General features: G+C 35.7%; 4 protein-coding genes across 8 annotated transcripts in view; 2 read left to right on the top strand and 2 right to left on the bottom strand.

Annotated features, from left to right (window-relative positions):
• The first annotated feature begins 506 nt into the window (after positions 1-506).
• Positions 507-5,465, top strand: LOC116296758 (uncharacterized). Its single transcript, XM_031704831.2, has 5 exons — positions 507-1,017; positions 1,574-1,690; positions 2,095-2,245; positions 2,790-2,875; positions 3,159-5,465. Exons 1-5 carry the CDS (start codon positions 717-719, stop codon positions 3,794-3,796), a joined length of 1,293 nt encoding a protein of 430 aa, XP_031560691.2. The 5' UTR covers positions 507-716; the 3' UTR covers positions 3,797-5,465.
• LOC116296744 (uncharacterized) lies at positions 3,940-10,273 on the bottom strand. Its single transcript, XM_031704809.2, has 7 exons — positions 10,038-10,273; positions 9,537-9,610; positions 8,528-8,644; positions 7,837-8,097; positions 7,264-7,314; positions 6,406-6,480; positions 3,940-5,697 (listed from the first exon to the last, which is right to left on the bottom strand). Exons 1-7 carry the CDS (start codon positions 10,264-10,266, stop codon positions 5,539-5,541), a joined length of 966 nt encoding a protein of 321 aa, XP_031560669.2. The 5' UTR covers positions 10,267-10,273; the 3' UTR covers positions 3,940-5,538.
• Positions 10,274-10,574: 301 nt separating this feature from the next.
• Positions 10,575-18,927, top strand: LOC116296749 (isovaleryl-CoA dehydrogenase, mitochondrial). The gene is made up of 12 exons (XM_031704818.2): positions 10,575-10,716; positions 11,619-11,708; positions 12,197-12,248; positions 12,395-12,564; positions 13,221-13,314; positions 13,993-14,129; positions 14,729-14,825; positions 15,437-15,530; positions 15,642-15,723; positions 16,540-16,644; positions 17,222-17,294; positions 17,835-18,927. The coding sequence occupies exons 1-12, from the start codon at positions 10,576-10,578 to the stop codon at positions 17,966-17,968; spliced, it is 1,269 nt and encodes a 422-aa protein (XP_031560678.1). The 5' UTR covers position 10,575; the 3' UTR covers positions 17,969-18,927.
• LOC116296748 (protein bicaudal C homolog 1-B) overlaps positions 18,917-25,307 on the bottom strand; it is a 34,250-nt gene continuing 27,859 nt past the window's right edge. For all 5 annotated transcript variants that reach the window (XM_031704816.2, XM_031704815.2, XM_031704817.2 and 2 more), the window contains one exon: positions 18,917-25,071. In XM_031704816.2, coding sequence (XP_031560676.1) covers positions 24,959-25,071 — 113 coding nt within the window. In that variant the 3' untranslated portion in view covers positions 18,917-24,958. The remainder of the gene's footprint in view (positions 25,072-25,307) is intronic.

The raw sequence follows: 25,307 nt of genomic DNA on the forward strand, positions 1-25,307 counted from the left end.
TTATTATGTCGATTTGTTTAAATAGTGAATTGCATCACTACTTAATACTGTATCACTCTTGAATTTTCTGATTATTACATTGAATTCCCCCCCCCCCCCCCCTGTTTGTAGTTCGTATCCGATTTTCGGATGCCTGAAATAAGAAATATTAAAATGTTTAAGTTAAAAAGTCAGAGTTTATTTTCAAAAGATAGCAAGGTTCCTTTTTCCTAAGTTTGAGAATTTTGCCGAGAGAGCCTTGACTCGTAGTCTCCTACGCAGCCGCTATTAGTGTCGTCATATTTTTTTTTTTTTTTTTACGCCTCATGGCTGTGCAGGAATTTTTTTGGATATAATTTGGAATTTTTTTCTCTCACTTTTCTTATGCACTTTTTTTTTCGCTCTTTAAAGCTGTGCTCGTTTTTGTTTTTGTTTTTGCCCAACCCCACCCCACCTCAAAAATCTAATGGTCCGTCCCTTCGTCACTAAGATCGGTAGTCTCTCTTGCGTGACATCTGAATGAAATCCGATGTGGGGGTTTGTCAAGCAAAAGCAAACAACGACCGCGGACAAGGTCCGAAGAGGTTCCAAGCAAACTTTCAAGCGTTTAATCCCTCCCCTATACCACACAACTTCAAGCCTAATCACCGTGGCAGGAATCGTGTGTCACACTTCAGAGTATATGTAACAGGACGAACAAGCGATTGCACAGGAAATATTTCATCTTAGCGAAGGATATGGAGCGACAAATAACTTCACATTTAGTCATCCGTAACGGTAGGGTATTAGACCCTGCTAATAGCTTCGATGGAATCGCTGATGTAGAAATCCAAAATGGCAAGATTGTCAAGGTTGGAAAAGACCTAAATATTCAACTCAAGCCAAACGAAGAGTTTGATGCTACGGGCTGTCTTGTGACCCCTGGTTTGATCGACTTCCACGCTCATGTTTATCAGTACGCTACTCCTCTAGGAGTGAACCCTGACGAAACTTGTCTTGCTAGAGGCGTTACAACAGTAGTGGATGCAGGCAGTGCAGGTATGTAACTGTTGTTGGTAAAGGCTTTGTTGCATGGTGCCGTGCTGCTTACTAAGCTTGAAATGTATTCTATTCACATGCAAACCATTGTGACATTTTGCTGAACGTATTCACATCACCCATTTTGCACTTCCGGCTTTGTATGCAACATACACCTTGCAACAAAACATTCACCAATTTGTTTTGAAATAGCTGTATTTGGTCCCCTGCATTTGAATCGGAAGACTAATAGCAAATCCATTTGAATTATAAAAAATCGGAACCTAAAAGACCTGAATCCATAACCAACAAAGAGACGAAAAAGCCTCCTTCCTATTCATCTAAAGACATGAAAATATCATGCAATAAAACTGCCTAATTTCATTTGTGCTAGCTAAAGTGTGGTTCTTCAACATGGAGCCCATCATGATCAACTTGCTAGGTGTTCTGAAACCTTTGCTATCCTTCAACCCTCCCCTCCTCCCCACCCCCCCCCCCCCCTACACATACACACACAATCAAAATTAAAAGTGATCCAAAGTCTGTAAGATAATAATAACCTTGATATTTAATGTAGGTGCAAGTACCTTGCCAGGGTTGCGGAAGTATATCATGGAAAAGAGCAAGACAAGAGTTCTTTGTTTTGTGCATGTTGCATCCCATGGACTCAGTGCTGCTGGATGTGCTGGTGTTGGTAATTAAAACCTTCATTTCAAATTTTATTGATACCCTGAAACATTACCTTTGGACTGATCTATGTTTGATGGAAGGTTTGAATTTTGATGGAAAACCTGTCCCAGGTTTTGAGTTCACCACATCAAACAATAGAAATAGGGTGTGGTTGGTTTCAAATAACTGATCAAAATGGAGGAAAATTAGAGAAAAACCCCTTAAATCAAAGAAAAGACCTATATAAACAAAATCTTAATACATGTAATACTGAGTCTAGGAATCAAATCTGAGATCCAAGAGGTCAGAGAGATGATTGTTATGAACGGAAGAATTCTTAAACCTCTTTACCTCCATCCCTAGATCCACCCTTGATATTTTATACTTCCTATGAATTCTTGTCCAATAATAAATCTCCATTTTGTACAGTAAAGGGTGGTGAATGTGATTCTCTCAACCAAGTTGATCCAGAGTCGTGCGCAAAATGCATCCAAGAAAACAGGGAAGTAGCAGTTGGTGTCAAAGTACGATTAAGTTGCTCTGTCACTAATGATGGTCAATTTGAAGAGGAAGCTTACAGGTGCACTATAGTCTTCTAACTTTTCATAACACTGTTATATATTGTCAATCAATCACCAACAAGACTTCCAGTACATGATAATTTTATATGTGCAGATAAAGTATATGTAGGTCATTAGAAAACTAGGTATTTACAAAAGGGCCATCACATCTTATGGAAATGATTGAGCTAGTTAGCTGCTTCAACCTTGTGGCACCATCAGTTGCATTGCTGTTCTGACTGATGTGTGCCACAATATGGCAACCATACAGTGGCAGTGTCTGTCACAGTCTGTAGCAATCTGGCAATGTGTGCCAATGTGTACCATAGCTTGTGACATCTTGGCAAAATGCCTTTGATTTTTTTCTGATACCATCTGCAACAAATTGATTTTCAAAAAGTAACATTTGGTTCTCTGCCAACATGAACCAGTGCAGTCTGCAGCAGCCTTTTGTCTCTGGCAATGTAAAAGTGGTCCCAGCTAGCTATGTGTGTAAGGCTGCACTGTAATCCAACTGCACCATGGTTTGTTTTTGATGTATGGGTATTTTTCTTCTTTTTGCAGGAGAGCCCTGAGAGCATCAACAGCAGCTGGTGTGCCATTGATGGTCCACTTTACTCATTCATCAATCTCAGTGAATGAAAGCCCAGGTAAGCAATTGAGTTTCAGACATTTTGATGGGGTCAAAAAATTTTTGAATACCCCATCACAATATTTATAATAGGGCTAATTTTGTGTTAATTGCATGCATTTTTTTAGTTCAGGCCACATGCCATTTTGCCGAGACTCATTCAGTGTTACCTGTAATGCATGAGGACATATAGTACTTATAATATTTTGATGAGGCTCAAACAAAGAATGTTAGAAAATGTAAAGCTGAGCCAACATTGAGAAATTAAGTGTATAGCATGAAATTGTACATGTATCTTTTAGATGCTGGCCAGTTGACTTGTCCAGGAAACCTAAAGAAAGGAGATATTCTCACTCATGTCTTTCATGCCCATCCGAGTAGCATCATCAATCCTTCAACAAAGAAGATCCACCCATCTATTCACCAAGCTAGAAGGCGAGGTGTATTGTTTGACATTGGACATGGATTTGGGTCCTTTTCATGGACAGTTGCAGAGATATGTGCAAAGGAACAGTTTTGGCCTGATATGATTAGTACTGACTTACACACCAAGTCTCTTGATGGACCTACCTATGATCTTCCAATGGTAATGTCAAAAATGTTGACTGTTGGGATGCCTTTGGTGGACATCATCAGGGCAGTCACCATAACACCAGCATCAGCTATTGGGTGGCAAAGTAAGATAGGTTCTTTGAGTCCAGGACTAGTAGCTGATGTTACAGTGCTGAGGGTAGAAGATGTTGATATGGAAATAGAGGACAGTCAAGGCCAAGTTAGACAAGCTGAGAAACTCTTGATACCTGTTGCTGTATGGAGGGATGGAAAACGTTTCATAGTAAGAAAACCAGACCCACTACCAGGCAAAAACACAACAAGACTGATCGAGAACTGGGATGGCCTTATTGTAAAGGATAACAAAAAGCCTACACCATTGGAATGACATTGCCATTAACTTGAATATGAACAATAATTCTATTGTATTTTAAAATAAAAGCTAGCAATAATAAATTCCAACATTTTGCTTTTCCCCACATCATTATCAAGAGTGACAAGCTAAGTTTCAGTGGACGGTGTTTACTAATATTATTAAGTAAATAGTCTTTAATTATATAGTAAATGTTTAAAATGTATTACTTATTGAAGCCATTGAATTTGCACTGAGATATAATATTCCATTGGTTAATAATAATGATAATAATATAAATTAGACTCTTATTGCACATGTAATTAATGTGGGTATTAACACGTTTTAGGGGACATATTTCCAATATGGCAGCTATTCGATAAAACAGCCCCAAAATTCACTGTAATGACAACCCAACCGAGATTTTTCTCAATCTTGGTATGGCTAATAACCCTGTCTTAAATAATAAGATCCACTGTCAGACTGTTCCATACACTCATGTTGCTCTTTATATATACTAATGCTATCTTTTCCCTTCCTAACGAATCTAAATAATATCTTAATATCATATAAATTAATAAGGTTTAGGTTATTTTAAAGAACAGAAACCGTATACCTAAAATGGTACCTTTATACTTTTCTCCTATATTTTCTTTTTATATTCTTTTCAATTCTGGACTACTAGCTTAAACTTTTAAAAATTTCTGATTTTTAAAAGATAATTTATTTTAATGCTTTGTTGGTAACATCGTGGTGTACGGGTTAACCAAGTGTGTCATAGGTTTTCAAGCACACGAGTGGGACTTAGAGGATTTTGGTTCTCCTCACTTGGAAATAAAAATTTAATGGCAGGCAAGATTCGAACCTGGCACCCTTGGCACCAAATGACATTACATTGCCTATCCCAACCCTAAACCTAACCGTTCAACCATGAAGTGAATTGGCTTGAATGCTTTCCAATTTTTGTCATTTAAAATGATGCTTCATTATTGAATGCACAAATTTATTTATTATAGTATAATATATGCTATCGTAGGACACAACTACTAGCCAAATTAATTTGCATATCGCAATTTGAATTTCGAATAGAATCCCCCTGACAATTCCCGTACATCACAATACTACCCCTTTTTTAATGAACAATATATGCAAATCTTAAATTTTTATAAGGCAAAGCAATGCAAAAATGGGAAACTACTATTATCCAAAACTATCACATATCAATATATTGCCCTATCTTTAATTTCCCTTGTCATAAATTTATCTTCCTTCTATAATAGGAATATAATGATCCATACATATATATATATATATTTTTTTTTTACCATAAAATTTTAAACATCTTGTCATTGCCTACCCTGGGTTACATAGGTTTTTTTGTGAGTGGTTGAAATGAGGGTCTCACCAAATCACCATCATTTCAGCCACAAAAACCTCCCTTTGAAACCCTTGGTAGTCACTGCCATTTTATTACCCACTTCATATATCAAACCTATATTTCTTGCTTGGGTAGTGTGTGGTAACGTTGACCACAATTGGAACTTGTCCAGTCAAAGCTTTGGCTTGCCAGTCATTTTGACCAGTAACATTGAGCCAGAAATGAGGTATGACTGAGCTAAAACTAATTTGGTTGGACATCATAACTGGTGTTTGACCAATATTTTAAGCCCTGACAGAACACCAAATAAAAGACATAGAAAATGGACATCATTCATGTTTACTAACTCTGATAATCTAGAGATTGAAATTGGTAGGTCATCTATAGATATTATTATTCATCAATCATCTATATCATCTATCACCAAGACAACATCTTGCATCAGTCCTGCCTCTTTCAATGTTTGCTTTGGGTCACCCAATGGTTTCCTTGGATATGTTGTCATTATACAGTAGCTTGTAGATAGGTAGCCTAGTGACTCTGCATAATCCACCAAACACTGACAGAAACAAATAGAAATTAGAAACCAGGGATTATAAACACTCTTGTAGATAGCAGTGAAAAATTGTAATTACTGAAAGAATTAACCCAGTTAAATAAAGGTAGTACTAGATAGATGAAGCAGTAAGCCGGTTAAATAAATAAAAGTATTTCTACACACAATGTCTAGTAAGACCAAGATTCTATCTGGGATCCACATATGCCTGTTCAAAATTTGGGAAATTTTTTTTTTGTGTGTCACTATATTTGGAAGCCCTTGTCAAACCCGCAATACATTGAGTTCTTTTAATAAACTTAAAAAAGAAATTTCAAAAAAGAAAAAAAAAAAAAAAAAGAAAGAAACTAACTCTTTCTCATTTTGATAAACCTGTGTGATAAGGAGACTAGTGCAGTTTTCGTATGACTGTGAAAAGTTCACGGCACGAACACGGTCGTGACACAGCAAGGGATACGCCAGACAAATCACATTGCACGAGAATTTACTCTCCATCCAATCAAATACCCGGAACACGGCATAAACATGGAGCGGACATGGTCACGCCAAGATCACGGCACTTTTAGACCAATCATATTGCGCATGAAAAAATCAGTCAATTAAAATTCTAGAAAGTATCACGGTCACAGCACATCACACTTACGGCACTGAGCTTTTCACAGTCATACGAAAACTGCTCTATTGAACGAGGCAAGTATAGTAATGTATTACCTGTACATGCGATTCTAAAGTAAATCTTCTTTTCGTGGTATTTCCATTTGGACATCTGAATGCTACTGTTACAGTCTGGATAAAGTTAGATAGTAATGTAAAATTTATTTGAATGTAAGAAAAACACCCTACCAACAATGAGGCCCTATCACCATCTATCAACTTCAAAATCCTACCCACAATATCTATCTGTAAACACTCTATCACCCATCTACACCCTAACAGAAACCTACAGTGAATAAATAAAAATAAGTAAATAATGAGATTAACAGTGGATTCCACAGAGTGGCCTTTCTTCCACTGGATTCCAATTGGAATTTAGGAGTTGATTTTTACGGAAGGAGGAAAGCTGGAGAACCCGGAAAACCCTTGAAGCACAGGAGAGAACAAACAAACAACTCTACTCACATGACACCAATGGAGGGACTCAAACCCGGGTTACATTGGTGAGAGGCAAGCACTCTCACTGCTACATCAACTGTGCTTTCCCAGTGCTCTACTGTACATGTATGTAGCAAGACCCATCAAGATACTAGGACAAACACTCTCACTGCTACACCAACTGTGCTTCCCCAGTGCTATATTGTACATGTAGCAAAACCCATCAAGATACTAGGACCAACACTTGCAAATAGCCTGTACCTACAATCCACTGACACCCAACCAACAACATAATATTTTATTCTGAAAAGCCTTAAAGAGGACGAATAAAGTATGTATGTATGTATGTATGTATAATAGCCTCATCCTACTAATCTCCCCCTCCCCTTTAACACTTTACCTAAAATTTAATCATTAATTTTTAGTAGATTGTGTATTACTCATTCAGCACAAGAATGCAGTTGATCCAATACTTACTCCTGGAGTGCCAATAGCTGGCTCCTCTGGGACAAAATTAATTTTTTGTTCCTGAAATTACAAACATTTACTTGAATGAGTTCCAAAAAACTCAATATCAAAAGTCGAATAAGTTATTCATTATTTACTGTGATTGCATTACATGTGTACCTCCAGTATTTTGTCCAGTCACAAAAAAATTATATTAAGTAATTATTAGTCCTCAAATCCAACTAGTCGGTCAAATATAAAGATGTAATCAATGTTTTGAATTAAGATTAAATTAAATGTTTTGTTTTGTTTTTCACCACTAGTACAACCGTTCGTACAACCTGATATAGCTTGTAATAGGTCATCCAATCAGAATGCAGCATTGATGATTATAGACTAGTAATAGGTCATCCAATCAGAATGCAGCATTGATGATTATAGACTAGTAATAGGTCATCCAATCAGAATGCAGCATTGATGATAGACCACTAGTTGGACTTGACTTAAAACTAGGATATTTGTACCCGATCCAGGCTTTCTCCTGCAATATTTGTACTCTATTGAATATAATTGGAAAATAAATGATTAAAGCATTGTCTTTACCTCCTGACCCTCTCTGTTGGCTGTATGCAAGTCATGTTCCTGATCACTTGTCTTGTCTTTTCTCCTTTGTCTTAATGTATTAGCATTTTTATGTTCTTCTTGTGATTTTGAGGATTCCTGGATCATTTCTTCTTCTTGCTCTTCATCTGAACTTGAATGGGTATCTTCAATATAATCTAGTAAACAATCTGGGTCCATTTCATCTGTGTCGACCTCATCATGTGCCTGACCACATGAGCAAATATTTGGTACTGGACCACTCTGTAAATTTAATTAGGAAAGTTGATAATGCTTATAAGTACATAGTCAATGAACATTATTCATGGTAAACATGACGGCAATTCCCATATGATTGTCTACATGTATTAGTATACTGGTAAACAAATATAAGTGGACTCAAATTGGCTAAGCTACTTTTTTAAAAATTTTGAATAACTTTACTACTGATAGCAGAGTAAATCATATATTATAGCTAAGCTAAGCTACTAGTGGTCTAGCCATTTCTCAAAAAAAAGGTTTTTAATCAGAAAAATAAAATAAAATGAAAATAAAGTAATGTTTCTTTTAGTTTGTTTATTCTTATCATAAACAATTCCTAGCTCCCTTACTTCCTTATGCCTGACAATATTAATTGTTTTTCAATTAACCATGTGATCACTCAGAGCAAACACTGGAATTGAGGAAAACTCACCCCAAGTCTGTGACCCTCTCCCTTCCAGTTGGGGTGGAACTTCTGAGTTTCTTTCTGTTTTTTCAGAAGTTGAGCTTCTTGCTTTGGTTTCATGACATGTTCTCTGTAATCCTGATTCTGGGGTAATCAAGATAATAAAATTAATATAAATACACTACTGACTATTGACTGTCTGAATGACTGACTGACTGACTGACTGACTGACTGACTGACCGACCAACTGACTGATTGACTGAATGGCTGACTGACCAACTGGGCATGACTGACTGACTGACTGACTGACTGACTGACTGACTGACTGACTGACCGACCAACTGACTGATTGACTGAATGGCTGACTGACCAACTGGGCATGACTGACTGACTGACTGACTGACTGACTGGCTGACTGACTGACTGACTGACTGACTGACTGACTGACTGACCAACTGACTGAATGACTGACTGATGGAACGACTGACTGAATGACTGACTGTACACTGACTGACTGACTGACCAACTGACTGAATGACTGACTGATGGAACGACTGACTGAATGACTGACTGTACACTGACTGACTGACTATACACTCACTGAATGACTGATTGGATGGATGGATGAATGAATAAATGAATGGAATAGAATAAATGAAATGAATGAATAAGTGCTAAATTATAAAACAATAATTCCACATTCAAACAGCCAAGGGAACTAAAACTTGAAATAATTTTGTACTGCAGAGAAGTTCCACAATAACACGGTCTTAAAAGTCAGCTACCGGTGGTTGATCCCGGGTATACATAGCCTATCATTCCACCAGCTTCATAATTATAGAAGAATCAATAAATAAATTTAAAAAAAATCAAAACAGAAATAACAGTGCCTTCTAATTTGTCAAGAGTAGCTCCTACTTCAAAAATTACTGAATCCTCTTTAATTATCCATTATTACACATAGCTAGCTCCATACAGTATTGAAAAACCAAAGTTCACAAGTTTGTGAACTACTGTACTAATCAATGCAACTCACCCTTTCATTAAAAATAGCTTGTTTCTTCAAGCTAGCTCTCTCTTTTCTCCTACTTATCTCTTCTTGGCTGAATTCTAATGCATAAACAAATACAAAATAATCACCTGCTTTATTCAGGTAGACGTATTTTACAAATTAATATTATTTTTTACACAAGGTTTGAGTACAAAAAAATTGGGATAAGCTTTAAAAGCTTAAATGTTCAGTTGCATAGAATTATATATTAAATCAAATCGATATTTAGGTGCACCAGATACGCGTTATCACAAGCAAGAATCTTTAATGCAGGATCACCAAATGATTGCATAAATATGTGATAATAAAAGTGCAAAAATCATAAGGCTTCAGCCCGAAAATAGCCACAAAAATTGCAATGTAATTTTTCGTCATTAGCAAAAGTAATTATAAAGTGCGCAATCGAGACCCATAAAACTACAAAACGGACACTCAACTAAACAATAAGATTATTAAACACCATCAAACATCAAACAGACAGCATACTTGATTTGGTTTTGTCTTCCTTTTCGATGCCCAACACTTTCTGCATCAATCCCAATAACGACGACCCAAACGCGTGGAAAATTAACGTTAAGAACCCAAAACTGATTAAAATCCATAGAAGAACTGTCTTTAGAGTTAATACATTCATTCCTGACCAAAATATCAGTGCAATAAAGCCTCCAACGCCTAAGAGAAGAAGCCATTCTTTTACGTTACCGGGAACCGCCATCTTGAATGTTGTGATGAACTACGCAGCCTGGAGTCTGGAACCATTACTAATTCTTACTCAGGGGTGGTGGGCAAGTAGAAAACATATCTTGACATTTCTTAAAGAAAATAATAATATTCTCATAAATTAATATCATTATTATTACCACTTTTAGACCCAATTTAATAAAATTTTAGACATAAATAGGAGTTTTTACGTTTTATCAATTTACATTTTATCAATATACTTTTTATTTGAAGTGACAAACTGTCCCTCCCCTCCCTGGAGGAATAATTTGCTAACACGATTACACAACCTTCATTATTCAAGATGGCGGCTCTAAGAAGAGTGTGTTCTTCAAGAACTGGACTTCAACGTCTACTCTTTCCTCCCTCTAGACTTGGGAGCTTGAGATTTTTATCTACGGCTCCAGATGACTACGTTTTTGGACTCAATGACCATCAAAGACAGGTATAAATAATTTTTATTTTATATTTTATTTTACTATAAAGTTTATGCCACAGACTGCAACGTAAGCGTGGTCTTAGGAGTACCGGCATTCGTATCTCTCAAATTTGTCCAGAATATCAATATTTTTGTTATGTAATAAATATTAGAAATAGTAAAATAATTAAATGTTTATATTATGTAAAAAAACCCCAGATTTTCAATCTTCAATCGTTCGTTATGGTTGAAAAATTTAGAACCCTTACTAGGTCATGTGTTGAGATATGATGTAAGACTTTTTAGTATCAAGTTATCCAGGGACCCCTTTTATTTATTATCATGGTATGGGAAGTTTTATGGAATCTCAAAATTCATCACGATTAGCCATCAAAATGATTTGTTTTTGCTATATTTAGACCTCAATTTTAAGATCAACAACCAAGGGGCATGTCATTTAATAAGGGGGGGGGGAGGTATGGTTAGTGCAATACTTTTAACAGGTGCACTTTTTGCATACACTCCCCAATTTGCTGTAGAAAGAAATGTTACTCCCTCCCCCCAGGCTCATATAATATGGAAAATTTTGTGCCCCCCCCCCCCCCCCCCCACCACAACCACACACACTAAAATACATTATATGAATCAATGAATCGGAGAGCAGCAAGCTTTACCTTTACTTATTCATATAAACAGATAGCAATAACTCCTTGTCCTTTTTGTCAAATTTGTTTTTACTCTGGCTTTCGAAGAAATGCCCAAGGTATAAATTGGGCTTCATTTTTTTTTTTCCATTTTAAGTTAAGAACAATCAACAAAAAATAGTGACCCCCCCCCCTCAAATACTCACAAAAATGTTTTATGGCCCTCCCTCCCTCCCTGCGTCTGATTCTTGCACCAAAAATGACGTGTCTCTGTTTCATTATCAGTTGAGAGAAGCAGCCTACAACTTTTTCCAAAAGGAACTTGCACCATATGCTGATCAGATTGACAAAGAAAATACTTTTACAGGAATGAGGGTAGGTGTCATTATGGAAGGTATGTTTTTTACTGATAGAGGGAGGTCTGGGGGATTTGCAGCAAACTTATTGTAACCCACTCCCATTCACTCAGTAAGAAATTCATTCAGGACCCTGCATTCAGGTCAACAAGGAAACAGCTTTCACTAATTAAAAATAAAAAGGTTTGACCCTTTATTGAAGTTCAAATTAATCTGAACCCCCAAACCTCACCCCCCCCCCCCCCCCCCCAAACAAAACAAAACATACCTTTCCTTAATTAGAGTCCATTGAAAAATACAGTGAAAGCAAAATAGAAAAAAGAAGTCTAGCTCTGTGTTGAAAGAATGGAATAGTAACTTATGATACTATGATACTGTATCTTATCAGAATAAAGAACAATCTTGGAAGTTACATGTAATTTGGCATTATATTTGTCAGTCTCAGATTATCATCTCAGGATGTGAAATCATGTACAAATCCAACTTAATTATTATTTTTCTCTTCAGGAATTCTGGAAAAAGCTAGGAGATCTAGGTTTCCTAGGAATAACTGCTCCAGGTATATATATATTCCTAAATACATACATCTCTTAACAAGCAATAATCTCTAGCTATAGCATAGTATAGAAAGAAGCTATATGTAATATGTGTAACATAACTTGCATAATCGATCAAATGTTTCAAATCAGTCACCTTAAATTTCAGCAAAGTATGGTGGCTCTGAAAGTGGATATTTTGATCACTGTCTTATCATTGAAGAAATGACAAGAGCATCCGCTGCTATTGCTCTTAGCTATGGAGCACACTCTAATTTATGTATAAACCAAATTGTCAGACATGGAAACGAAATCCAGAAAGAAAAATACCTTCCAAAGGTTAGTAATTTATACTTTGGGTCTGCTAGGATTTATGCCCTTGTTTTCAAGGCTTTGGTGCAAAGGGTCTGTGGTTTGAGCCCTGCATGTGATTCCTTGTACATGAGTTGAATTTGTTCATGGGTTATTCTTTCCTATGCTATGAGGGTTTTTTGTAGGGTTTGTCCCATTTTCCTCGCTCCATAAAAAAACACAATTATAATTCAATCTCAGAGGGTACTGTCAGATAACTCTTCGTGGTTAATACCTCTTTACCCTCTTCAAAATTACAGCTATTTATTTCAGTTGAGTGCATACCATATATCTGTAAAAAAGGTAACAAAATTGTACAAATTAGTGCAAAGTTTTGTAGGTTTACGGTCTACTTAGGTCTGCTGAACTTACAAAATTGTGCAATTTTGTGCAATTTCGTACGATGTTTTCACACAGATATATGGTATGCAGTACAGCATATACATGTATTAAAAAGAACAAATTGCCATCTCAACAGGGATGCAAATTAATGCATTTCCATGACATTCCTTATGAGCACATGCCAACATGTCATGGAAACACTTTGATTGAAATGTACTTTCTTGCAATGCTCATTGCCCAGTCTCTATCGTGAATCAAGTAAAACTTAATGTGTTTACTAATAAATGTACTGCTGTTATCAGCTGATCAGTGGAGAACATGTTGGAGCACTTGCAATGAGTGAACACAATGCTGGATCTGATGTTGTGTCTATGAAACTCAGAGCAGATAAAGATGGTATGTTATAGCCAGTGTTAATACAAATAACTAGTACATTGTACAGTATTGTTGGAATATGATATTCTTGTGGTGCATGTTACATCATAGCCATCATCTTGGCCATAACAAAGCATTCCTCATTAGCTTCTATTGTTAGTTTAGTCAACATGGTGGCTGTTTTATTGTTATTTATATCTCGAGGGATTTTGAGTCATGAGGTTGTACCCCAAGAATGGTAGCTATGCAATGCTTTTTCATGGCTTACCATGCAATATTCCACTTGTCACTTGTATTTGTCATTGTATACACACTCTCCTAAGGGACTGTTCATTAATAATGCCTAGGGGGGCTTTGAAAAAAAATCACACTAAGAAGGAAGGGGGGGCTTTAATAGTATTTGCTGACTCAAAGGGGGTGGGGGTTGAAACAAATAACTAAGGTATGTCTAAAAGGTCACAAGGAGGGGGGGTCAAAAAATAGAATTGAGGGGGTTGTGAATTTTTCCAAGGTTTCTTTCGATTGTTCCTCCAGCCCCCTCTCCCCCCCCCCCCCCCCCCCCCCCAAGGCATAATTAATGAACAGTCACTAAAGGCTGGTATACACACAGAAAATATGAGTGCCACTTGGGATATTCTATGGTATACAAGTGGAAAGCATTGTATAACTAGTATATACATGTATTATTTATTGAACTAGGTGATCATTACATTTTGAATGGTACAAAGATGTGGATTACTAATGGGCCTGATGCAGATGTCCTGGTTGTCTATGCTAAAACTGGAGACCCTGACAGTAAACCAGAGCATTCAATCACTACCTTCCTCATTGAAAAGGTGAATATTTTTATCCAAAATTGATACGAAAGCTTTTTGGGGGGTAACTGCTTAGCAAAAATTAAATTAATAAGCTGAAAAACTAAGTTACTTATGTTATACTAAAGTTGAAAAAATATAATATGAAAAATAAAAAAATAAAGAAATAAAGAATCAAAGTAATATATACAGTATGAGTGGCCATGTTGTATCAGATATCCAAACTTGAGGCATAGCCGAGCGTTTGTATATTGGATACAACAGGGACATGAATACTGTAGATTGCTTGTCAAACGTCTAGATTAGTTCCTTTGTGTTTCACTGAAATTTTCAAAATTAAAGTGAATCTGGCCAAGAAAATCCACCTTAAAGTTTATGCAAATGAACACAATTTTGTATCAGATTTACAACACTCTTCACGGTCATGATTTCTGTTGTGTTTTCCTCATGGATTATTAATGAGTTTGACAATGTCATTTACAAAATAGGTAAAGGGCCATGACCCTCTTTGAGTTGAGTCTGTTTAGCTATAGCTTTGCATACAATAGCGTTTAAAAAGGAAATGTTATCTCAGAAAAGAGATTTCTCATTACTGAAATAATTGGTTTGTCTAACTATAGGATACTCCAGGATTCAGTACTAGTCCAAAGCTAGATAAACTTGGAATGAGGGGCTCAAATACTTGTGAACTTGTCTTTGAGGACTGTAGAATACCAGGTATACTTTACTGCACATTCTTGGGCATGGGACTGTCTGTCTGACTGTCATTAAAAGAGTTCTATAGCACAGCACATGCATCCGTAAAGGATGGACCATTAGATTTGGGGGGGGGAGGGGGGTTGGGCAAAAACCAAAAACAAATTCGAGCATAGCTTTAAAGGGTGAAAAATAAATCCTGCATAAGAAAAGTGCCAGAAAAAATTCCAAATTATGTCCAAAAAAATTCCTGCACAGCCATGAGCCATAAAAAAAATTCTGTGCAAAATAAATTGCCCAACCCCTCCCCCCTCAAAAATCTAATGGTCCCTCGCTTACTGGTATTGTGAAATATTTGTATATTTGATCATGCTTGCTGATTGGTTGGCTACCATGTTTTTATCAAAGGACAGATGCCTTTTGTCCCTATAAGCTTGCTTCTCTCATGCTCTACAGCTCCCAGCATGTTTATATCACAGTACAGAAACATGTGCGTGTGTTTTGTGTATCTCAATCACAGTTAATATGTATATAATTATAATGTGCAGAATATGCATTTGGGTGTTTTGTTAACTTTTTTCCACAGTCATATAATTGTAAAATCTTTAACTTCTCATTTCATTTATTTCTAGCTGAAAATGTTATGGGAGATATCAATAAGGGAGTTTATATTCTGATGAGTGGATTAGATGTTGAGAGACTTGTGTTGGCTGCTGGACCATTAGGGTAAGGCTCTAGTCTGTCAAGCAAGGCAAGAGTAAACTTATTGACCATTACGTATGTTTGACTTACAGTATTTGACAGTTATTTACAATTTCTATGTGTGTTTCTTTGCAGTATAATGCAAGCAGCTATAGATGTTACTGTTCCATATGTCCATCACAGGACTGCATTTAACCAGAAAATAGGAGAATTCCAGGTAAATACTGACAGGATTGGTGAGATGGGACCTGTAGATACCATCAAATAGTTACATTATTAATTAATGTAACATCTAATGGCATAATAATAGATATTCTAAGCACAGCTTGATGGATGGATTGGGGGGATTGGTAGATGGATCAGTGGGTGGATGCATAGGTTGATGGGTTGCAGGTTGACTGTGTTTGTTGGTTGGGTGTCGGATAAATGGATGGGTTGGTGGGTGGATGGATGGTTGGGTGGGTGGATCAGAGGACGGGGGGTAGATGGGGGTTGGGGTGAATGGGTCATCAGGTGGAGGATGGTTGACTGGGTTGGTAGGTTGGTTGGGTATCAGTTGGATGGATGGGTGGGTGGGTAGATGGATGGGTTGGTGGGTGGGGTGGTTGGTTGGTGTTGTCAGATGGATTGATGGGTGGATGGATGGTTTTGTGGGTGATAGGGTGGGGTGGTTAGTTTGGATGTCAGATAAAAGGATGGCTGGGTGAGCTGGTTGGTTGGTTGGATGGATGGATGGATGGGTGTGTACAGGGTGGTTGGTTGGTTGAATGATCGATGGATGGATGGATAGATGTATATGTAAATGGAAATCAGTGAACAAAAGTGGATTGATAAATAATTGTGCAACAAAGAACTTATAAAATGTATTATCATGAAAGTTATTTTTTCATTAATTGGTAATATATTCAAATTTCCATTCATGCATGCATTCTTACTTTTAATTTGTCTATGTATTTGGTTTTCAATTGATCAATCAAATTATTTCCTCCCTTCCTTTCTGTTTTTTCATCTATTTTCATTCTTTTGCATTCAGTTGCTGCAAGGCAAGATGGCAGATATGTACACCCGACTAAGTGCATGCAGAAGTTATGTGTATTCTGTTGCAAGAGCATGTGACTTGGGACATATAAATCCAAAGGTACCTTCAACTTACTACTATCTGCTGCCTACAGTAGTTTTAATGATAAATATGATAATGATTTATGATTTATATAGCTCCCTTTCTATAAAGATATAATCAAAAGTGCTTTAAATGTCAGATTGCTTTTTATGCAATTTACAATTATGAGAGATAATATTATAAATAATATTAAGATAATATTATAAGCTAATGAATCCAAGGGAATGACATGTAACCCTTCAAATTTGATCTTGGGGTAAAACATCAAACCTTCAAATTTTAAAGAAATTCTGAAACAGCCTCAGGGCAGATCAAAGTCAGGGTAGTAATGCTGATATTATTCACAGATCAAATTGCAATTTAGCATATTAGAAAAAAACACTGAATTTAAGGGAGAGATGTAACAACCTCTAGTCAGTGCGATACTGAGTCTAGGAATTGAACCTGAGACCCCCCCTCCCCCCGAGGGGAGAGGTGTGTGTATACAGTACTACCACTACAGTGTACGTCCCCTGCTGGCTTCTAAAAAGAAAGGAAGAAAGGTCATAACATGTACAGGTTTAATCATCTTGTTTTTTTTATTGATTATCTGTAGGACTGTGCTGGTGTTATTTTATACGCAGCAGAAAATGCTACTCAGGTTGCATTAGATGCCATTCAATGCTTAGGCAAGTATTAACCTTGCTATCTTTTGGTATCCTACAAATACAAGCCAGATTAGATCCACTTAGACCACAAGAGTACCCACATAAAATTCAATCCTAGCTCCTTCCAACTTCAGGTACACAGTAGATTTGGCTGCCAATGGCCAAAAAATGCCTGGTGGAAAAAATGGATCTTTAGGTTGCGCTTGAATGACATTACATGTCAGAGGAAAGTCTGGTATTGTAAGGGAGATTGTTAAATGGCATGCATAGATTTTTTATTGAGTTTTTTACCTGGACTGGGCTTATGACCGGGCTTAAAATTAACAGCCAGTCATCACTAGACAATGTCTGCCCAAAATTGGAACTTGTCTTGTAAAATCTTTTCCTTGCCAGCCATTTTGACCAGTAATGTTAAGCCAGAAACAAGGTACCATGGCAAGCCCAAACTAATTTGGCTGGTCATCATAACTGGCAACTGACTTCCTGGCCATTATTTTAAGTCCTGAACTGGGATTCTATGGAATTTTGTATGTAACTAATTAACACCATTCTTGTTTCTAGGTGGCAATGGATACATCAATGACTACCCTACAGGTAGACTATTACGAGATGCTAAGCTTTATGAGATAGGAGCAGGCACCAGTGAAGTAAGACGTATTATCATTGGAAGAGCTTTTAATAAGGACTTCAAATAATAATGAATTTTCCAAGCCTGTCTTTTATCTGGTGTAAAATATAATTATGTGACTGTGTATATTATCAGACTATGACATGCCTACAGTATATTTTTGGGATTTTAAATAATGATGAATTTTCTAGGTCTGTCTTCTACTGTATCTGGTGTAATAATATGTACTTATTGACTGAGTGGGAGGGCTGTACACGAAAATATTTGGCTGCAGGTGATCAACGCACTCGCTGGGCTTGGTCCGTACAAATGACTGAGAGTCAAATATTTTCCCATACGGCCCGACCTAACTCAGTCAATAAGCATTTTATCATATGACCCTCACAAAAAGAAAAATAATGAAATAAAAGAAACTAGAAAGAAATAGTAAATAAAAGCTAAAAAAGAGAAAGCATATGGATTCGAGCAGGGCCGTACGGATTCGTACAGCCCTGCTCACTTAAAGCCGTACAGCCCTGCTCACACCATTTTCCCGAAGGTTTTTTTAAGAGCACGCGCCCGGACAGAGAAGGGTCATATGATAATTATGTGTATGTTTTCAGGGTATGGAATGCCTATAGTTTTGGGACAGTGGCAAATAAGTTATTCAAAAGTATATAAATAAATTTTGGCAAATTTAATGTATTGGTTTGCAACATGCCACACACTAATGGTGTACGAATTCGGAGTTGAAGAACAGCAAGATAATGTGTGTAAGGCCAAGTTCAGATACTGAAGTTTTGCGGTTTCAAACCTAATAGTTGCATTTTGTACATGAGAAGTGCAATGTCTGAGTCAAAAATTGAATTCTACAGAAAATTAAATTCATGGCTTCATTTTTACAGTATTAGAATCTTCAAAATACAGTTTAGATGCCACAGACATGGCATGAAATTCCTTTCTCCTACATTCCATACTTACTGGCCTTATAATAGTTTCCAAATATTAAATCTTTATCAATAAGTCAATAAACAAATATATGAATGATACACTCTTTTATTTATTCACAACTTTATCCATTTTCCCCTCCCATTAATCCTTGCTAACAAGCATAACAAACTTTTTAATGTTCCTGGCCGTCTTGATGATAACAGTGATGATGAAAATTTTGGTAGGAACATTGCCAGTAACATGAGACATAGTCGACAAATCCCAACAGACAGTAACCACAGTCAGGGTAGTGAGATTTTGTGTGAACGACCTCCAGCTACATGGCTTTTTTTTAAAACTTCCTGAAGCCACGTCCAACAAAATCTCTTGGCCTGCCCCTCATATAATAAAAGTTTACCTTGTTTTGTTTTCATTTTGTGACAACAAAGAAATTTACTAGATACAACCATATGTTTGGCAATATTATATTTTATTTACTTATACATTGCTTGTAGTTTGCCTGCATTTTTAAGTAAATGTTCAAATGACAATAATATATACTCTCAAGCTACTATGCTAGTGAGAATTATCAGAAATAACTAATAATTACTAAATATGTCACTCCAATGAAATTCTATTTTTCAAGTAAACATGCATGTAACTCCAGACATACAGTGTTAGCCTTTCCCATGCTGAGGACATTGTGGGACTCTAGGAAATGTTGCCATAAAACAGCCCCAAAATGTACTGTGATGACCACTTGATACAGTTTTTTTCCTCAACCTTAGAATGGCTAATATATAACGCACCAACATTGTCATTGTAACATCTGTGATCTAACTGAAATCTTTATGAGTTTATTACGTGAATGTATTCAATAATGTATTCTGAATGCTACAACAATACTAAAAAAGCTGTAAACCTAGAACAGCCTGTCAATCTAAAATCATGCATCTTTAGTTGTAGAATTGTGTTTAACTTGGAAATATGACGGACAACACACATTTATTTTTATTCGTTTGTTTTGCTTTTTATTTTGTTTGTTTTAGTTAATTTTTTCTTCTTAATTAAATCTATATTCAGAACCAAAAAATTTAATTCAATCAAAAATTTTTCAAAAGTCCAGTTTTCGAAGGAAAAATTTACCTACCCCTCCCATTTTAAAAATAATTTTACTCAACCCTCTCCTCCCTTCAACTAATCTGTTATTCAGGGAGGGGTAGGTAAGATTTTTTGTAGAAAACTGAACCAACAGTTGTCATTTTACTAAAAGTTTTTTTGTCATTCTTTTTTTAAATTCTTCATTTTTGATTATTCAGATAATCATGTCCTATAAAGTGTCTAACTAACAAGTAAAAATTGTGATATTTTTCAAAAATAAATCAGTATAATCAAATTTTCAATTCTTTGTACGCAACATGTTGTTGTCCATCAAATCAAAAACATGCTAATCACTAATCAATATCAACACAAAAAAAATTTTTCTTCTTGATTCTCTCACAGCAATATTTGTGACAAGAAATTCTGAATAGACGGAATTCCACATTACAAACAAAAATGACATTCTTTGCTGCAGCACATTATGTGTGGCAGACCATTGCACTTATTTTCAACAGAATGTGTGGGATAGTCATTGCAATAGAGTAGGTTTTGGGAAAAACCAAGTCTTAAGGACACATGGCTATAGATCATCACAGGAATACCTAGATTCTGTGCAAATCGCTAAGAAACGTAAATGGGAACTTAAAAGAAATGGCATACTAGGGACATCTTGTGGAAAGTGCAGAAATTATGTGCTGCTGCATTTTCTTTCTTTCTCTTTCAACAAGGATGTCATGTCTTTTTGTTGTTGCATGGGATTTGATATGCAAATAGGACATTTCCATTAGAGTGCCATTAACTTCAACTACCATAATCCCTTGCACACTTTCTTTTGATCAGTTATTTAATAGCACCAATTGTCTTACTATTCTCGTGATGACATACAAATTTGAATAAGAAAGAAAATTCATGAAGCATTTTGGTAGTAATAGTCAAATGACACCATCATGCAAATGGCCTATTGCCCTCTTTCCAAAGTCTTATATTAATTTATAATGCACTCATAACCTAAAAATAGTACTCATATATTATTCATACTATTTACGAATGGTAATTATCCTGAGTATGATAATTTTCCTTTGTTCTTGGACTAGCATAACCATTATTGCCCAAAGCAAATAATTTATGGGAATTTATGGTTTATACAATGTTGTTACTACTAATCATAATTAGTCCTACATCCATATTTATTACAGGTGTTAGCAAGGACTCCTTTTAAACTAGATTAATTAATTTTACATGTTTATCTCCCTTACAAATTTTCCAAGCATGGGGGAGGTAAAGATCTGAACTTCATCCCTCTCCATAATCACGTTCACATGTTTTCTGGACAAAGATATTTTAATTTATCATTATTATAAAAACTACTGCTTAATTCTTGATAAAAATCAAGACAAATTTGCTTGTTTGGTTACTTATGAAGTACTAAAGTAATATTGTAAACTGGAATAAAAATATTATATAGCATGCAAATGTAGTATTTAAATTTGTTTTTTATTCTCATTAATTTTATTAAGCATGCATGCATTTGTCTGTAAATTTTGATATTATTTGATGTCCAAACTTTAACCTTTTAATTTTCTGGCATTTTTAGTTTATTATATTAAGCTTTCATTGGAAGTTCAGATAAATTTATTAGCAATTGAAACTATTATAAAGTTTTATCAAATTTTGTCATATTGTAATCACTGAAAAATATATTTTATAATCAGCCTTAGCTCGTTGCCAATATTGTCAATTTTGTAGATTTTTGTCTTTTCCTCATTCATACAACATTTAAAGCAGCCAAAGTCCAATTTGTGTTATTCCAGTTTTATATGAAAAAGCAGCTAGTTTGTATGCTTGAAAATATGTTCCAAAAGCATATATCAAAAAAATTATATTGCTATTAAATTAAACATTTTTGAGTATCAAGACAGAATTAATTAAATTAGGTAATGAGAGGTAGGTACCTCCTAAGAATGTGAAAATAATACCCCAAACAAAACTTCAATTTAGAGAATATCCTTTATCCTAATCTAAAGACAGTTATGACACTAGTTGTTATTATTTAATAGATAATTTACTTCGGGCTACACCCTCAGCTGCCTGCATTATACCTACGAATGCTGCGTGCCGAAGTGATTATCTAGTATAATTATTGTTCTTATCGAAATCCAATTGTTTTCTTTCTAGCTTGTTTATCATAGAAACAAAGCCAATAATGAATGAACTAAATATGTCTGATTTTCCTCTATGCATTCGTTGGGATAATGCAGACTGAAAACAATGGATTTTGATAAGATCAGTAATTATAAGCTGCGTAGAGGAGCATGCAAAGAGGTGTCAGCATTGAACATTGGCCATTTTACCATATCCTACCACAAAACATCAACTTTGTAGTCTTATTTCTTAACTACTGTCTTGTATTAATGCAACAACAACAAAAAAATCAACAAAGTAGCTATTTCCTGGATTTTTTTCATTTTAAGATGCTGCAATTCAGAATTCAAAATTTGTGCATAATTAATTTACCAATGGTGTCCCTCCATATCTTGGATCTTAATTCAAATTTCTTTAATATCAAATCAAAAAAATTCCTCAATAAATTCCTTATTTACAGCTATAAAATTGCTATTCCGTTAATTATTATGATGTAGCAGGTCTCATATGAATGGAAAAGATCTTGGTTTCCAAGAAATAATTTTATTTGAAATTGTTAATTGTTTTTTGATATAAAAGGCAATAAAAAGATCAATAAAAATAAAACGAAAAAGTATTATCAAGTTTTAGGTAGTTAATTTGCCTCAATTTGTTTGCATTTGGCATAACAATCGAATGTCAGAATTAATTTTTCAGGTTTGTTTTTGGAAACCAAGCTCTTTTCATACATTAAATAGCTTCTAGTGCTATTGATTCTCATCCAATATTAAAAGTGTCTTATGGCAAAGTCCAAAGAACCATTGTTTCATCTTTTGAGTCCTAAGAAGTCTGGTATAACTAACAAAGTGCACAGCAAAAATATAATTTACCTTAGATTTTGTCAGCTTCTGCAAAAATATGGATTGAGCAGTATAAGATCTGGAGCCACTTGCAGCTCTGTTCTCAATATATTAATTTTATGTATAATAATTAATACATAATTTTCTCTTATGTTTCTACATACTTCAAAAAGATTTAAATCCATTTTTAAAATATTAATAAAACCTTCTAATATAGAAGGCATATCTTTGTAATTTTGAGATTTGTGGGTGATCCCAGTGAAGAATTGTTATGTGAGACTTGCTGGAAGTTTTATACATAGGTTAAGATGTAGCTTTATATGTGGTATTATGGCTAATGAGGAAGTCATTGTGTCAGTATATATTTTGTATAAATTTTGGAAATAAAACTCGCAATCAATTTATGGCCAGCAACTCATGGGTCTATCATGGGACACCATAGTAGGAGAAATGAAGTCCATTATTATTGTTAATATGACATTTCATGGCGTTTTGAGCAAAGATAGTCTGGTATGAATAATGGCAGAAGAATGCAAGACCTTGGGACATGATGCCAGTTGCAGTCAGAACTTTTGCCACTGGTCTTAGTAGGAACAAGTGCACCAAACACTTGAAATCATGAGGCAACCAATGATCCAAAGGTAATTGATAGCATGCATGGTTGAAAATAGTCCAGCATGGGATATTATAGTAGAATAGAAGACTTGTCAACATGGTCATAGTTGTTACAGTTGTGAGAAACACTTTGGAACTCAAGGTAATGATGTTCCAAAGATAATAGATAGCGTAGTTGAGTATAGTCCAGTATGGGATATCAATGGAAGACGTGTCAACATGGTCTCTATCTGTACAGGCGTTGGTACAACACTTGGGAACTCAATATTTGCGTATAGCCCAGTACAGAACATCAATTGAAGACTTTTCAACATGGTCTCAGTCTGTACAAGTGTGGGTAACAGTTGGAAACGAGGGAATAATGTTCCAAACATGATAGAAGACATAGTTGCGTATAGTCCAGTACAGAACATCAATTGAAGACGTGTCAACATGGTCTCAGTCTGTACAAGTGTGGGTACAGTTGGAAACGAGGGAATAAATTTCCAAACATGATAGAAGACATAGTTGCGTATAGTCCAGTACAGAACATCAATTGAAGACTTTTCAACATGGTCTCAGTCCGTACAAGTGTAGGTAACAGTTGGAAACGAGGGAATAATGTTCCAAACATGATAGAAGACATAGTTGCGTATAGTCCAGTACAGAACATCAATTGAAGACGTGTCAACATGGTCTCAGTCTGTACAAGTGTAGGTAACAGTTGGAAACGAGGGAATAATGTTCCAAACATGATAGAAGACATAGTTGCGTATAGTCCAGTACAGAACATCAATTGAAGACTTTTCAACATGGTCTCAGTCTGTACAAGTGTGGGTAACAGTTGGAAACGAGGGAATAATGTTGCAAACATGATAGAAGGCATAGTTGCATATAGTCCAGTATGGGACATCAATGGAAGTCTTGCCAACATGATCTTGGTATGCAGTTGTGCATGTCATAGGCGTTTGGTAATCAGAGAATATGACACGATGAAAAGATGACGAGCTGTCAATAATCAGATCACTACAATGTTGCACAAGTAGATGGTTGTGAATAGTCTTATATGGGACGTTGTGGCAAAGGAATTATAAGTCGGTGAGATATGATGGCGTGGTAAACATTTGCGAGGATTTCATGATGTTTGTCATCACATTTGAATGCTAATCATAGTGCCGTTTTCTTGAATTATGTAGGATTGAACTACCCAAAATGTATTCTGTATTTAAATATACCTATGTGTATTCCAGGCAAATAGGGATGAAAGAACACCATCCACAGACCAAGGCTTTCATTAATCTGTGTCATCCTGCATTCTTTACCAGAAGGGTGTTCATCGAAAAGCTTCAAGTTCACTTCTATTTGAAGCTGTATTTCATTCCAGCCATGTTGGCTTTAAACACCAAGATTGTTGCACCATCCTTGTAATTACCAATTATGTCGTTTGGTCATGAAAACGTTCTTCTCGGATATCACCATCTTCCGCTGTGACTTGCAACATCCATTGGGAGTTTTCTGTGAAAAGGCAGTGGGTTGACAGGTGTACTCAGTTCTGTAAATACATCCATGGGACTTTTCTTCAGTTCTGAAAAGTAAAAGGTCATACTTAATGACTATTAAGGTCTGAGTAAAAGAAGGGGAATAAAAAATAAAACTGCTCCGGCAATTATTTCATGTTAACAACAACAACAACAAAATAACCGATTACATTTTTTTAACAGAAAAATTATCTTCATGTTTTCGTTTCTAACACAAAGGTTTTTGAGCCAAACGTTAACGTTAAGAAGCTCTTACAGGCAAAGTTAACAGTGGGGTTCCCTT

The sequence above is a fragment of the Actinia tenebrosa genome, unplaced genomic scaffold (genome assembly GCF_029948245.1).
Source record: "Actinia tenebrosa isolate PJP-AT-01 unplaced genomic scaffold, QUT_ActTen_1.0 PGA_scaffold7__59_contigs__length_16204524, whole genome shotgun sequence".
NCBI lineage: Eukaryota > Metazoa > Cnidaria > Anthozoa > Actiniaria > Actiniidae > Actinia > Actinia tenebrosa.

Excerpts from the sequence above, each read along its gene's own strand:
- LOC116296758 (XM_031704831.2), top strand. The coding sequence starts at position 717 with ATGGAGCGACAAATAACTTCACATTTAGTCATCCGTAACGGTAGGGTA. Across the intron at positions 1,018-1,573 it reads AGTGGATGCAGGCAGTGCAG|GTGCAAGTACCTTGCCAGGG; the intron begins GTATGTAACTGT and ends TATTTAATGTAG. Across the intron at positions 2,876-3,158 it reads CTCAGTGAATGAAAGCCCAG|ATGCTGGCCAGTTGACTTGT; the intron begins GTAAGCAATTGA and ends TGTATCTTTTAG.
- LOC116296744 (XM_031704809.2), bottom strand. The coding sequence starts at position 10,266 with ATGGCGGTTCCCGGTAACGTAAAAGAATGGCTTCTTCTCTTAGGCGTT. Across the intron at positions 8,098-8,527 it reads GAGAGGGTCACAGACTTGGG|AGTGGTCCAGTACCAAATAT; the intron begins GTGAGTTTTCCT and ends TTAAATTTACAG. Across the intron at positions 6,481-7,263 it reads CAGCTATTGGCACTCCAGGA|ACTGTAACAGTAGCATTCAG; the intron begins GTAAGTATTGGA and ends AACTTTATCCAG.
- LOC116296749 (XM_031704818.2), top strand. The coding sequence starts at position 10,576 with ATGGCGGCTCTAAGAAGAGTGTGTTCTTCAAGAACTGGACTTCAACGT. Across the intron at positions 10,717-11,618 it reads TCAATGACCATCAAAGACAG|TTGAGAGAAGCAGCCTACAA; the intron begins GTATAAATAATT and ends TTTCATTATCAG. Across the intron at positions 12,249-12,394 it reads CCTAGGAATAACTGCTCCAG|CAAAGTATGGTGGCTCTGAA; the intron begins GTATATATATAT and ends CTTAAATTTCAG.